The sequence below is a fragment of the Stegastes partitus genome, unplaced genomic scaffold, assembly GCF_000690725.1.
Source record: "Stegastes partitus isolate 25-593 unplaced genomic scaffold, Stegastes_partitus-1.0.2 Scaffold173, whole genome shotgun sequence".
NCBI lineage: Eukaryota > Metazoa > Chordata > Actinopteri > Pomacentridae > Stegastes > Stegastes partitus.
The window spans coordinates 564,631-580,447 of NW_007577904.1; the positions used below are offsets into that span (position 1 = coordinate 564,631).

The following is a 15,817-nucleotide window of genomic DNA, read 5'->3' on the forward strand; positions in this document are numbered from 1 at the left end:
GATGATGAGTCTTTTCTCCAAACCATTAAATTAAGAGGCGTGACACACAGATACAATATACAAACCATGAAGGGAGCAGGACTCACAAATGAGTGCATGTTATATATCCCTCAGTCACAGCACATGTCACTCTTTATTTTTATAGTACTCTTCTGTGTCACATCTGGTTTATACTTCACTTGTGTGTTAAATGTTGTGAATAGAATGATAAGTAAATATATATACTGTAAGTTGTCCTGAGCACTGTTCTGTTCATCTGACAGAGATCATACAGAGGATGCAGGCAGCGTGTTCTTCCTGCTAAACAGTAACAGGAGACTGGTTTCCACAGCAACACAGCCTGATTCGACCAGCGCTAAAACCAACAAGTGCTGACATAGTCTTGGTGAAATTAACCTTCCTTGCAGTATTTATTTTTTATTTATTTATTGCATAGGATAATTCAGAATTTTAATCATATTGTAAAAAAATTCTCAAGTAAATTCACATAATAAATAAAGCCGAGGGGTTTTTATCTCAACTTAAATTCACAATGCCGATATTATCACAACTGGAAGCACTTTGGCTCAACAGCTGTTATTTTAAATGTGCTGCATAAATAATGGTGACTTGCCTTGAGTCATTTGATAGTTTTATTTCATTTTTATTTTGTTTTATTTTATTTTAATTTTTTTTTTTTTATCATGCACTGTGTTTCATTTTTAATCTATTTTTTAATTAATCTATTTTTAATCTTTAAACATGACTTTATATTTTACCACGTGTTGGTTGTGTTTTATGGTGGAGCACTTTGTGAGGCTGATTTTAATAAGTAGTAGTAGTAGTAGTATTAGTAGTAGTAGTAGTAGTGGTAGTAGTAGTATTAGTATTAGTAGTAGTATTAGTATTAGTATTAGTAGTAGTATTAGTAGTAGTAGTAGTAGTAGTAGTATTAGTGGTAGTAGTAGTAGTAGTGGTAGTATTAGTATTAGTATTAGTGGTAGTAGTAGTAGTAGTAGTATTAGTGGTAGTATTAGTATTAGTATTAGTAGTATTAGTGGTAATAGTAGTAGTATTAGTATTAGTGGTGGTAGTAGTAGTAGTAGTAGTAGTAGTAGTATTAGCAGTAGTAGTATTAGCAGTAGTAGTATTTGTAGTATTGATATAAAATATTCTTAAGTCTGTCGGTCTGCCCCGGATAGGAACTGAAAATCTTTGTTTCCCACCGTACATATTTTCGGGATGTACGTGCGTCATAGCTTGTTTCACCGTTAGCAAGAAAGCTAACAGGCTACTCACATTGTTAATTATGAATATATTGGACTTTACTGGTCGTATTTACAGTAAGTATTACTGACTTTTGTCCCACCAACACTGACGCTGTTTGTTGGTTCAAACGGTTTTTTCGTCTTTGTGAACGTGTTCGTGTCGTTTATTGTTTTATTGATGTAACGTCTGGAAAACAAAATGTACCCTTTAGGCCGTTTTTATATTTTCATTTTTAATTTTAGTTTTTAATTAATTTTTTTCCAGCGCTCGAGCATAAGATTCTGTACATTATGTGAACAGTAACTCATTACTTCATGTAGTCATTGTTGTCAGATTAACTGAATGTCATTTCTTAATTCTTGCTTCAATTTTAATGCCAAATCTTTTGCCCCAGGTGGAGCCAGAGACTCATCAGGAGCCTAAAGTGGTGACTTCAACATGCATCAGTGTCCTGTGTGTTCAAAGTGTTTTTTGACGCCGTACAAACTTAAGCGACATCATGTCATCCACACCGGTCAGAAGCCCTTCATCTGTAGACTCTGTTTGAAAGCCTTCACACAGTCTGCACATTTAAAGACCCACTTACAGAATGTCCACCACTCAGGGCTTCCAACAGACTGTCTGCAGGATGGCAGTTTATCCAATAACCAACAACCAACCTGTGATCAACCAGCGGCAGAGATCAACACCCACGGCAAGAGTAACTATGGCACAGGAACGTCAGCTGGACCGTCCTCTGGGGCCTCCACGTGGACAGGAGAGGTTCCAGATGATGCGTTTGTTCTTCCTCCTTCTAAGAGTGGAAACGTACCGATAAATGTACCACATGTAAGTGGTGATGGTCTGGAAACTCTGAGCAGTATCTCTAACTCTTCGGTACCTCAGGAGCAAGTTGATTCTTCAAGCTCGGACTCCTCTGATAACAAAGCTCTTGATGGATATACCTGCAAAGTCTGCTTGGAGTCATTTCCTTCATCTCGTCAGCTGTCGATTCACTCACCAATTCATAACACACCGAAGCGATTTGAGAGGAGCAGAGAGTTGCTGCAGACTTGTTCTAAAAAGTTAAGAGTAAACCTACGGTCACAAGAGCTGATCTCCAGTAAAAGCAAAATAACTTTGAAACATCAGTGTCCTAAATGTCTCAAAGTGTTCTGCTCACCCTCCAAGTTAAGAAGACATTTTCTTATTCATACTGGACAGAAGCCCTACTCATGTGCAGTCTGCAGGAGAGCCTACAGGCAGAAGGTACACCTGAAATCCCATTTACGTATGTCAAGTAAATGCTCACTGTCTGCTGGTATTGCGAGGAAAAACCTGATTAATGGAACTCAAACCTCAGACCATCCCACACCTGTGAATTCCTCGATGGAGCTGGAGCTACAGTGTAAAATAAGTGTAAACGCTGCACAGGACTTGAGCACGACTGAAATCACGTCACATTCAGTTGAAGAACCAGAACAGCCGTTAAATTCAAATTTTTGTATTAAGTTGACAGAACAAGAGCAGCAATTCATGACACACAAAAGCCTGAAACCGTTCCAGTGTTCAGTTTGTAGCAGATCGTTTCGGTTGGAAGTTAATTTAGTACGACATCACAAAATTCATAGAAAGCAAAAAGAGTTATCCAGTCCTACCCCTGTGCAAAACAGGGACACTCTGAACATGTCCAGTTTGGAAGCAATCAAACATTTACCTGGGTCTGCATTACCTGATGCAGACCCAGTTGCCCTGAATGTCAACGTTAAAGCAGAAAGACAGAGTCAGATTTTCACTGATCATAGTGGCTCTTTTCTTCATGACGCTGATTTCATTACATCAGCAGACAATCAGTGGGAAACCTGCCAAGCCACCAGCGAGCAGCAGAGAAGTCCCACAATGCATCAGTGCCCCATGTGTTCAAAATGTTTTCCTTCTGAGTCAAAGCTTCAAAGACACATAATGGTTCATACTGGACAAAGGCCCTTCGGCTGTGAGATATGTGGAAAGATGTTTCGTCAGAAAACACACTTACGGGTTCATTATCGCACTCATACGTGGTCTAAGTATCACAAACAGCGGTCGCTCTATATCAACCGGCCACCTTCGACTATCAGCTGGTTTAACACAAAGACGGCAGCAGATGTCCCAGTCCAGGGAAGGACAGCACAAAGAAAGGATTATCTGAACAACAGTCCTGTTGTCTCTGGGACACACCTGGATCAGACCGCTCTAAGGATGAATGTCCAAACTAAAGACAACAGAGAACCAGAGAACAAACTGTTGTCACGCATGTCAAAGAGAAATGCAGTTGTGCACATGAGAAAGGTTTCCAGAGTGATTGTAAAAAGGACACAGACTGTTAAGTCAGAGCAAAATCCAGGAAGCGTACCACACAAGTGCTTTCAGTGTCTGAAGTGTTTTCCGAGTGCCTCTAAATTACAAAGACATGAACTCGTACACACAGGTTTGAAACCATTCCGTTGTCTTATTTGTGGGAAAACATTCAGACAAGCTCCACATCTGAAAACACACGAAAGAACTCACTGTAACAGGAAGTCATCCAAGTCCCTCAGTCAACAAGGAAACACCAGAAAACTGAAGATTCAGCAGCAGCTTTACCCAAAGATTACTGTTCAAGTCCCCGCACAGAAAACATCAGTAAACACAGAGTCCACACTTTCACATTGTGAAGTTGTCAGTAATGTAGGGAATCGACCACTCTGCACCGTGCGTGACGGATCTGTTTCAGAAGTGAACAGTCTCTTAAAGACCAACTCTGAAAGTAATGTGACTTGTGAAAAAAGGAAGCTTCACGTGTGCCGAATATGCTGTAAGAACTTTTCCTCACCGTACAAGCTGTCAAGACACTTGGTCACTCACTCTGGAATAAGGCCATACAGATGCATTTTGTGCAGCAAAACTTTCACGCAGAAGGGACATCTAAAGATTCATGAGCACAGATGCAGACGGAGTGACGGGGTGTCGGATTGTAGTCAGGTTGATGGGATAAACACAAACTATCTCCACGATAAGTGCGTTGAAAACCCGACAGATTGTACAGATTTCAATATGGATGCAACAGTGAATGTGAGAGAAGCACAGGATGCCTGTGTAAGTCATTACACATTTGCTGATGAAGACTTGGCTCATTGCTCAGACGCAATAGACACTAAATGGGTGGAGGTGCCAGAAGTAGGCCTGAAAAAAGAGAACAGTGAATCAGAGCAAAAGCAGGGAGACATTTGTTACCAGGCTACAGACAACTATAGTCTTTCTTTTGCCTCAGAACTTGCCTTTGAAATAAATGAGTTTGTTCAAAATCAAAACATGGCAGCTCCACCTTTGTCTAATCAGCATGAAGGCAGCACACATAACATAGAAATACCATGTCAGCCTGCTGCAGACAGCAACAAGCCGCTCAGTGATGGATTTGTACGTCCTGTGGTTGATAGCTACTGGTGTGAACCACTAACTGTGTTTGAATGTCACAAATGTGCTGTAAGTTTTACAAGCAAAAGAAATCTTAAGCAACACGTTTGTTTATCTAATGTTCAGCTTAAAATGTCAGCCCAGAGGAATCATTGTAACATTTGCTTCAAAGATTTTGTGTCTCCCTCTAAACTCAGAAGGCACTATCTTGTGCACACAGGTCAGAGGCCATTTAGGTGTGACATCTGTGGCAAGACTTTCACACAGTCTGCACATCTGAGAACACACCGACAGACTCACTGATAGTGAAAATGATGCTGTGCAATGTTTGTTTTTGGTGTAAAATTGCTTGTTTGGCTAATAAACATTACACATCATTGATGCCATTTTCTATGTGGTGGTCTGCTGAGGCCCAAGAGAGGACCTAACGGATGTATTGAGAAGGCTGGTTTAGTTTTTTCAGACTACACAGTGTGAGGACCACCGTCACCCAGAAGCTAAGATTGCTCCACTGAACATCACAGGAGGTCCTTGATTTCTGTCCAGTTATATTGTTCCTCCTCTTTCTGCTTAGGTTGTGTAATTTTACAGCTTCCTAATTTTTGGTCAACTGTTGCAAAGCAATTTCCTTGCAAGATAAATAAAGTTATGCTGGTTCTAAATCTGTGTGTTTAGTGTGTGTGTGTGTGAAGTGTCTCACAAATTACATGAATAGTTTCATGTGATATTGTTAAATGTACTAAGGTTGTGTGTCTATTGATAAGTTTCTCAGAAATGAAAATATCGTTTGATGTGGAGTATTTCTGACCACCACATTCACTAATCAGGAGTAACACACTCATGACAAAAAACAAACAAATAAAAAATATTAAATGTTTCGCACATGAATATGTAAATACATATTTTGAATTCATATATATTCTATTTTCTCATACAGTGTGACACGTCTTAATGTTTTGTTATATGCTAGACTGTTTATTTTACACACAAGACCAAACCTGTTTTATATATATTTAGATTTTGGTTCTTCTGTTCTCTTCAGAGACAGTTTATTAAACGTTCCCAAAGCTTTTAACGCACTACAGTTAACTTTTGTTATCAAAACATGAAGCGGAACGGAAAACAGGCTTTTGTACCTGGGGGGAAGATTTTAGCGACGTACCCATTCAGGAAGTCAGTCGAATACAGCGCGTTTTAGTTGTGTACATGCGTACCTGTCCAACGGGAGCTACGCTCATGCTGAAATAAAGATTAAGGTTAGTGAGCTCAATCTGACTCATATTTTCGTGAGGTTTAATCAAAGGAGTCACATTTTTATTGTCTAAAATGATTTCTGAGGCAGCTATGATTTGGTGCTACTCATTAGCTTAGCTCATTGTGAAAGCTAACATTACCGATAACGTTCATAAAGTAAATACTTAGCACTGTGCATAATCCAAACTGTTGTCCAATTAACCCATTAAAATTTAAACCGAGCTTGTTAACCTTCTTTCACACTATATTTACCCACTCGTACAGCTGTGCCACACAAGTTGCGAGTTATTTCTTTTGGTTTATTGTTACTGAAGCTTTCAAACGTCACTAATTTCTACTGTTTCTGTTTCTCACAGTCACTGTCGCTGCTCGAGATGGCCACCGTAGAGAAAGAAACCCCCGCTAAGAAGGCTGCAGCGCCGTCTGTGTCTCAGATAAATGCAGAATATGTCACGCAGGTAATGACAGTACATGTACACCTCATATGTACAACGCTATGTGCTGAAGTTTTCTTTTAATGCAGTCCTTTAATTGCGATCTCTGCTATGTCATATATAAACAGTGCTTTTGTGTGTGGTGAGGAATTGTAGCAGATAAGAGGAGTGTCCCTTTGACATAGTAAACAGTCTAGAAGAGGGTCAGTCCAATCTCGAGAATATTCCCTTTTTTAGATGGTTCAGTCTCAGGTGTTAAACCAGAAAAGGATTTCTAAGCTACATCATCTTCATTACTGGGTTTTTAAAGCTTTTGGAGTTATACCAGTTTTTAGGGAATCTAAAATTCTGATGTGGTTGGATAGGAATATTGTACATATATAGATATATATACGAACAGTGTTGATAGTGTTGTAAACAATTGGCTCAGAGCAGCTCTGCTGGACAAACTGTGATGATAACATTTCCAGTTTACTCCCAGCATTCTCTTCTGCAGGATACACTGCAATTAAAACAAATAAAAAAACTAATTTCTCATATCGGACAACATATACTCCGATACCAATGTATCTGTGACAGGTCTGTATCCAATATAATCTAAACCATAGGGCACAGAAGTATACGTATTCTTAAACCTTCATGATTCTACCCATATGCCAACCTGTAGTAATTTGTGCTGTTTGTGTTCATTATTTTTTGCATGTTCATGTTCACATTTTGCATACTCTGGATGATATTCCTATTCCTTTTTTTCAGTTGGCTAATAAATATTGGGCTCCTCATGCAAAGAATAAACTACCATTTGACCCTAAGGTGAGTGCACTGTATTGCTGCCTCTTAAAGGTGTCAATACATATTTTTTGTAGTTGAACTTAAGGGGAAAATAAGTCAAATACACCGGTTAGCCACAACATTCAACTGATGAACTAAATAGCACTGATACCATTGGCACCGATCAAGGGATGAGATAGCAGGAAGAAAGTGAACAGTCAATTTTTGAAAGTTGATGTGTTGGACTAGGATCTGGTCTGACTGGTTTTGACAAGGGCCAAACTGTGATGGCTAGGAAACCGAGTCAGAAACTAGCAAAATGGGAGGTTTTGCAGGGTGGTTTCAGTATGCAGTGGTTGCCAAGTGTTGTCCAAGGAAGCACAACTGGAAAACCAGTAACAGGGTCATGAGTGCCCAAAGGCTGAGTGATGTGCATGGTTTGTGAGGGCTGTCTCGTGTGTTTTGGTCCCACAGAAGAGCTACCAAACTGCTGAAAACTTTAATGTGGGCGATGATAGAGAGGAATCAGAATTCACAGTGCATCACACTTTGTTGACTTTGTTGTGCTTGGGGCTACATAGCAGCAGACCAGTCAGAGTGCCCATGCATTAACACATAATAAATAGATAGATAGATAGATAGATAGATAGATAGATAGATAGATAGATAGATAGATAGATAGATAGATAGATAGATAGATAGATAGATAGAAATACTTTTTTATTCCCCAAGGAGAAATTTGGTGCACTTCAATAAACAGTCTCGCATCAGAACTGGGCCATGGAGCAACAGGAAAACGTGATCTGATCTGATAAATAACATTTCTTTTACATCATGTTTAAGGCTGGGTGTCAATTAGCTGAGGAAGAGATAACAGCAGGATGCACTAATGAAAGAATACAATCGAATGGAGGCAGTGTGATGCTCTGGGCAAAGATCTGTTTTTGTCAGCATCATGCAAACATTGTTTCGTAATATTTGAGGACCATGACAAAGAGTTCAAGGCGTTGACGTTCCACAGATCTGTCTTTCATGTAGGAAAGGCTGAAAAAAAGTCTGATCCTTGGAGTCCCCATCTTGCAACTTGAAGGACTTAAAAGTGCTGCTGCTAATGCCTTGGTGCTTCTGGACAGCTTTAGAGGTCTTGTGAAGTCTATGCCTCAGTGGTTCAGAGCTGTTTTGGTGACTCAAGGGAGACATACACAATGCTAGATAGCTGGGTTTATTGTTGTGGCTAATTTGCGTACTGTATATATTCTACTGTTTTCCAAAGTATATTGTAATAATAATTTTGTTTCACACTGAGAGGTGACAGTGAAATATCCCCACCATAAAAACACAGGTTCTTTATTAGAGTCTACTGTGTTTGATATGATATTAATATTCTTTGCTGTTTCTTTAGGTGATGGAAGATGTTTATGACAAAGAGATCCTCAAGTCTAAGTGAGTAAATATATACTTTAATTACACGGCCCTTTTAATCTAATGGAAACACCTTCCACTCTTAACATTTTATTCTATCTTACCTGTATATATTTTAGATTTGCCATCAGAAAAATTATGCTGCTTGAATTCAGGTGAGATATGTCATTTCCTTTTCTTCACTTTAATTAAACAGCTACTTAATAAACAAGTGGCAACAACACTTGGTGGACAGATACTTATTTATTGTTTTCTCACCTTTTAGCCAATACCTCGAAAACTACCTGTGGGTGAACTACTCTCCTGAGGTGTCCAGCAACGCCTTCCTTATGTCCATTTGTTGCATCGTCAATGAGAAGTTTAGAGAGAATGTTCCAGCTTGGGAGGTAAAGCAAAAGAAAAATCTACACACTTGTCTAAGTTTATCTTAAGACACCATATTTCTACAAGTTATTTCAACACTACCGTCACCATCTCTACCATTGAGGCAGAAGGCTTCACATAACATTGTTTTTCTGTTGCATGGTGTTTATCAGGTGTTCAAGAAGGAACCCAACCATTTCCCATTCTTCTTCAAATGTGTGATGGAAGCTGTGTTGGCAGGCGAGGAGGCTGGCCTCACTCTGAAAGAACAAACTGTGCTCCTGGTCTTCCTGGACCACTGCTTCAACAGTCTGGTATGTAAAGTACACTAAAATCCAATGCTTTGGGTAACAGGATAATACTGATGTACTAATAACTAAATTCCTCTAAGTCATCAGCTTTTACTTTGATTGCAAAATTTATGGTTTGAAGGTAGAAACAAAACCAGACTCAAGAGATTTATAATAAAAAAAAGAAAAAATTGTGTTGCTAATCACTCCACCATGAAAGTGAGGAGCAGCTGTGAGCGATATGTTAAAACTGTCCAACCGGCAACCATCAGTCCAACAACCGGCAATTGCCAATATATTTGCGGAGGTGTTTGTGTGGCATAAGCAGACACGCTGAACAGCTGTCCAACACTATCTGACAAAGAGGCTGATGGCATCAGATGAGAAGGATGCCTCCGCTTGCAGCCTCTAAACGAACAAACAGATGGGGATATCGTATGCTATTAAATGATCAGTGTGCACAACAACGTGCAGTTTTTGGTCTAGTTCTAAAATATGATTTTGATTGGTCACTGAAGACAGCCTAATTATCATTTAGTCCCTGCCCTGTTTTGTGAAAGACGGAAATCAGGGCAACAAAAATCTGCATAATACTGCCCAGCTCCATCTGTTAGTTCTGATTAGTTCACACTTTAAATTGCAGGTTAACTATTTACCAAGTTCAATTCTCAGAAAGAATGATCATAAAATCAGCAAAGTTCAAAGACAAAAATCTACCCCAAAAAACTGTCCACACCCCTCAGCCAGTTGCACAAAGCCAATATGTTCCTTCTATCACCCATCCCAATATGGTGAGATTATTATTTTTTTTTTTAATTTGACATTTATTGTATCATAAAACTCTGAATATCTAGAATAGACAAAAGGATATGGTTTCAATAGTTGTTGTTGTTTTTCTTTAAATATGAATTAGCTCAGATATTTAATTAATCAGGGTTAATCTTGTGAAAGCACAGTAAAAGCAAGGCCAAAGTGCTTTGTCAAAGAAGTGAAATGCAATGCAGTTATTGGCAAAGCCCACTAGGTGGCAATAGTAGATAAGGCAGTGCAACTCAGACCAGCTCCCCGTGTCCTCTCTAGCTGCATTAAACCACAGGGAAGCACTGCAGATGTCTCACTTTCAGATCTGCTGTGATAGCCTGCTGCCCTTTGATTGTATCCCATAAAGGCCTCTAAATATTTTAGTTGCAGACTTTTATTAGGGGCTGAAGTGTAATAAAAATCTGTCATGCACGGTGCATTTTGACAACTCCCTCTCCCATTTTCTCTCTCTCTCCCTTTCTTTTTGTTCTGTTTGTCTCCTTCCCAGGAGGTGGATTTGATCAGAGAGCAGGTGCAGCAGCTCATCTCTTTGCCTATGTGGCTGTGCCTCATACCAGTAAGATGTCAAACTATTACCCTAATTAAGTTTCTATGGTGGTTATTGGCACATAAAGTAATGACAGTGTTTGATAATTTCATAGGAAACAAAATTGGTTCCCTACTTCGACACTGATCCTCAGTTAAACTGACTCTTTCCTCATTTGTTTCTGTCACGTTTGCAGTCCAGACTCCAACACGAGTTGAAGAAAGTTCCAAAGCTGCAGAAGTTTTGGAATCTAATCAAGAAGAAATTTGATAAGATGGATGCTGACGCAGCTGAGCAGTAATGATATTTCCTTCGCTTGCGTGTTTTGAAGATCTATACAGACTAAGGAATTATGCTTTATATTCCACACATTTCTAGGCTCTCACTGGTGATTTTTCGTTTCTTCCTCAGGGCAACCAAGGAAAGGACCTTTCTCTCAGCTCTCATTAAAAAGTTTCTTGCAGTGCTCACGTCAATTCCACCATCAGGTAAATAGCAAAAATACTTTATTTCCTGTGAGCAAATAGTGCTGTTGTTTACAACAACTTAACATGGAAGTCCTACAGCAAGAAGAATCACCATTAGAGCTTGTTCATATTTTTTATTAGAAAAAAAAAGCATATCTCTGGTGTTGATGTCGGCCTCTAAATATTTTGTAAAAATAGTGATGACTCAGGTGATTCTGCCTGAGACTTCCCAAATCAGGTCTTTCCTTGTGCCTTGTCTCTACTTACACCTGCATGATTAATGTGCTTAGCTTTTTCTAGATCTTACACAGTGTCAGAGAGCAGATACTGCCCATACGAAACTCAACATTTCCCCTTTTCATCGCTGTTTCGGCTGCACTGCTCTCTCATTTCTTTCCGAGTCGTGCAGCTGCCGAAGGAGCATGTAGTCCAGCTGCCATACAGCCACCGGCACTGACTACCATGTTGTAATGCAGGCCGACACACAGGCCCCCCACCTGAATGCTAAAAACAGAATATGTGTATTTGTGTGTTTAGATAGAATTCAAACCTGACAGATTAGATTACAATCTAAAGCCCAGCAGGATCTGCATCACTCTAATGCTTGCTGCATGCCTCAACTTTAAGTGCGCACACTTACACACACACACACACACACACACACACACACACACACACACTAGAATTGTTAATGAGGGCTGAGGTCCCAGCATGCTACTGTGCTGGCCATGCAGCATCTCATAGTGGGGCTCGCACACTCAGCATGGCACCTCGGTGTTGTCCACATGCGTTTGCTGCCCTCATGTCCTTGGTGAAAACTACACACCCACCTCTACACTGATATATCTACTGTTCCCCATCTTTGTTTGGCCTTGTATCTTCATCAGATTGCATTTCTCATTGACAACATGCATTTTCTGAACTTCAGTGAAACAATAACCTTCACGATGCCTCTCTTTGGTTTTCCACAGGGCCTGTAACCATGGACAAAGTGCATTACTGCGAGAGATTCATTGAGCTCATGATTGATTTGGAGGTAAGACGCAACTTCCTATTTCACAGCCTTATTCAGTAAATATTACAGTATTTTGCCATCTGAACTTTCTTTGTTATGATTTGATTAGACTTTATTTGAAATCTACAGTGAAAGATGATGCATTCAATCTTGAGACAGACGAGTCAGACACTCATTTCCACTGTAATGAGGTACACCACAAGTGTAGGTCTACAATGTATTTGCTTCATCATGGTATCCTGATGATGGAAGCAGTCTAGACAGCAGTTTCTGCAGAGCTCATTTGCCTTTTGTCCTTCACATTTATAGCTAACTCAGGTCAACAGACAGTGGCTAAACGTCCAGTTCCACTCAGCATGCTGCTGTCATTGCCGTCTGCAATGCTATGCACTATTTGAAACAGTCGTCTTTGATCAGAGTATGAGAGAGTTTATTTTCAGCCTGATGGCTTTTGACATTTGGTCCCATGTATAATGTCTGGTTGCGTTTGACATAATGGTTGGGACCAGAGAGACAACTTCCTTTCTGGGATAATGCCCATGTTTAAAAGAACAGTTAGTAAAAATGTCTGTTTTGTATCATTAGTCTTTATTTTAACTAACAACATGCGGTTGAGAATTTTATTTTTGAATGTCTCATCTGTTTTTCATTTATCTGCTGAATGCTGTGCTGTTGCCTGGAAATTTGAGACGAAGGTCTTGTAGGTGAAATAGAAATACACAATGGCAGGAGGCATATCACGGTTGTTTACATTTGTTTCTTTGTGCTATGAGCTGCTGTGTTGGTGTTTTTATTTGCACATTCTGCATTTATTAAGAAAAAAAATCAGCCATACAAATATGTGAATGGAAATCAGATGAAGCTGTTTGATATGTCTTGTCTGTTTTTCACTTTGAGATGCTGTAAAGGATTTTGGTTGAAAAATATCTGCTCCTATACCACAGAGAGCTGAACTGATGCTGACTGACTTGGCTGGAGATGCTGTGGAGTGTATACTACACTGGTGTTATTGGTACTTTTCAGTCACTGTAGTTAGAGAATCAGACATGAACATGAAACAGCAGTATCTTAAAAATATGTCAACACATTGGTTTATTTATTAAGAAGTGAGTAAAGAAAAAAAGAGAGCCAACCGGACCAATGAGGTTGGCGTGAAGACACTTTCACATGTTAGTCCTGCTGCTTGGGCAGATCTTGTGTTACTAGTGAGGTGCTCAATAGATTTTCATCTGGCTGACTGCTGACAGGCCAGCCTTGCTGTTCCTGGCAATGGCTAGTGGCCGGCCAGCTGACTGTCTCCAGAGACGTCCCCTGTCCTTCAGCACTATCCTTTTACAAAGCCTCAGTTGCCTGAAATCCATACTTCCCCTCTCTGATGACGACCTGAAAATTAATGCAGGGAAAAAGATCCCCGTTATCATGCCTGTTTTATGCTGGCTGTCAGGACTGTGTTGAGATCAAAGATGGCTGCTGGATATAAAGGTATCCATTCTCCCAGTGTTAAGGTATCACTTGCTGCACCTGCAGCCTTTGAAGAGCAGTTTTCAATGAATAAAATAATAGATATTTTGTTTTGTTTGTGTTTTGCATCTCAGTGTTCCATTTCATATTCTGTTTCACTATGCATGTTTTTTCTGGGCAGTTCTCTTTTCTTCCAGCCTTTTATAGAGTGGTTCTGTATGCACCAGACACCCTCTCACTCAGACTGTCTGTTCATCACTATGTTCAGAGTTTCTTTGTTATATTCCTACCAAAGCAGCTCTGTTATCACATTTTGACAGATTTCCTCTGTTCTTGCCTTCATGTCATGTTCTGGTGCTACAAACAACAAGCAAATAAATAATGACTATAGAAGTAGCTGAGCCAGTTTTTGCCCTGCTGTCTTCACATCTTATTGACAGTTTGGCTTATTTTTGTATGTTTAAAAAAAACACCAAAAACCTCAAGACAAGAAAAGAGCTTTAATCAATAGGATGTATGGATATTCCTGATCCAGATGCTGGGAAACGTGGTTGCTGTTGAGTCGATTGATTTCTTTAACCTCTAAGAGGTGGAAGTTCATATAATACCAAACTATTTTTTCCATGATGGAGGACAATCGGAGCCATTTTCCTGTCAGTCCTGGTTGTTTGTCTTGAGTTATTTAAGTCCCGTCCACCAAAATGACATTCCCCTGTATACGTTTTTGCACATGCAAGTTCCTCTTCGGGGCTGCAAGGTGGCTCGGTTGCCTCGCAGCAAAAAGGTCGCTGCTTCGCGTCCCGGTGAGGACTGGGATCTTCCTATGTGGAGTTTGCATGTTCTCCCCGTGCAGCGTGGGTTCTCTCCGGGTTCTCCGTCTTCCTCCCACAGTCCAAAAACATGTTGAGGTTAATTGGTGATTGTAAATTGTCTGTAGGTGTGAATGTGAGTGTGCTTGGTTGTCTGTCTCTAAGTGTAGCCCTGTGATAGACTGGTTACCTGTCCAGGGTGTCCCCTGCCTTCATCCTAAATCAGCTGGGATAGACTCCAGCCCCCCGCGACCCTAGTGAGGATTAAGCGGTGTATAGATAATGGATGGATGGAACTTCTGCTTACACAAAGTTGTTGTAATAGCTTTGAGGTCAGGTGGTATTTTAACCACATCTACAGGAGTGCACTCCAGTGGTATAAACATGTTGTCCTGTTTGTCTAGGCACTGCTGCCCACCAGGCGCTGGTTCAATACAGTCCTGGATGACTCTCATTTGGTGGTCAGCTGCCACCTGTCCAGCCTCACCCACAGAGAAAAGGAGGGACACCTCTTCTGCCAGGTACAACACACACGTAGCATGTAGCTAAAACTGCAGATGCTTTCTTTGTTTAGAACTGACCTGTGTTATTGTCTGACCTTTTAGTTGCTGGACATGCTGAAGTTCTACACTGGTTTTGAGATCAATGACCAGACAGGAAATGCCTTGACTGGGAAGGAGATGACCACTTTGCACTATGACAGAATCACCTCACTGCAGGTAAATATATGAAAAGAGGGATGGGCGGCAGACAGACTTTGGCATATCAGCTACCTTCTGCTTGATTGGCTCTTGTTGTTTTTTCATTGAGTGTGCCTCAGATATTCTTCACTGACATCTTTGGTGCAGTTGTTGTGCCTTTGGCGAACATGGCTTCATGCTGAGGGAGAGAGCAGCATGAATATGAAATCCTTCAATTATTGTGACAGATATTGAGATTGTGATATGAGTAACACTTTTAGCTGAAATGTTTTGTTTTTTGTTTTTTTTTGCATTTTTTTCCCATTAAGGAAAATATAAAAACGATGATGTGATTTTTGCTGCGGTCTATGTCAAACAAACACATTTCCGTACATCTGAAGAATATGATTTATAGACTGGGACATCTCAGTAGCACCACAGTCCTTCATCTAAAATGGTTTACTGTGACATATTTTGCCTAAAAATTGCACTTGTCCATATTGCTATTTTAATAATACTTTGATTAATTTTTCAGCCCTTTTCTGAAATATTGCTCTTTTTAATGTGGTTTTGCAGGTTATTTTTTGAGTAGCTTCTCTTGGCAATCTAGAACGTGTAATAATGAGTTATATATGTTTCCAGTGTGTAGTTGAATATCAGCATTTTGCTTTTTGTTTTCTGTCTTGCAGAGGGCGGCCTTTGCTCATTTCCCTGAGTTGCACGACTTTGCTTTGGCCAACGTAGCAGCAGTCGACACTCGAGAATCCTTGACCAAACACTTTGGGCATCTAAGGTAAATACAAACATCCGGAAAGCATCATGAAACTGTCAAGTAGCAAGTTGC

At 40.1% G+C, this 15,817-nt stretch overlaps 2 protein-coding genes across 2 annotated transcripts in view; both read left to right on the forward strand.

The window, feature by feature from the left end:
* Positions 1-1,234: 1,234 nt before the first annotated feature.
* LOC103355905 (zinc finger protein 770-like) lies at positions 1,235-5,321 on the forward strand. The gene is made up of 2 exons (XM_008279863.1): positions 1,235-1,322; positions 1,643-5,321. The coding sequence occupies exon 2, from the start codon at positions 1,687-1,689 to the stop codon at positions 4,960-4,962; it is 3,276 nt and encodes a 1,091-aa protein (XP_008278085.1). The 5' UTR covers positions 1,235-1,322; positions 1,643-1,686; the 3' UTR covers positions 4,963-5,321.
* A 516-nt stretch (positions 5,322-5,837) lies between these two features.
* Positions 5,838-15,817, forward strand: part of aqr (aquarius intron-binding spliceosomal factor) — a 51,557-nt gene continuing 41,577 nt past the window's right edge. Inside the window, exons 1-14 of the mRNA XM_008279864.1 lie at positions 5,838-5,915; positions 6,270-6,371; positions 7,104-7,160; positions 8,521-8,561; positions 8,660-8,695; positions 8,806-8,926; positions 9,077-9,217; positions 10,503-10,571; positions 10,738-10,838; positions 10,953-11,029; positions 11,980-12,044; positions 14,698-14,814; positions 14,899-15,012; positions 15,663-15,766. Coding sequence (XP_008278086.1) covers positions 6,288-6,371; positions 7,104-7,160; positions 8,521-8,561; positions 8,660-8,695; positions 8,806-8,926; positions 9,077-9,217; positions 10,503-10,571; positions 10,738-10,838; positions 10,953-11,029; positions 11,980-12,044; positions 14,698-14,814; positions 14,899-15,012; positions 15,663-15,766 — 1,127 coding nt within the window. The 5' untranslated portion in view covers positions 5,838-5,915; positions 6,270-6,287. The remainder of the gene's footprint in view (positions 5,916-6,269; positions 6,372-7,103; positions 7,161-8,520; positions 8,562-8,659; positions 8,696-8,805; positions 8,927-9,076; positions 9,218-10,502; positions 10,572-10,737; positions 10,839-10,952; positions 11,030-11,979; positions 12,045-14,697; positions 14,815-14,898; positions 15,013-15,662; positions 15,767-15,817) is intronic.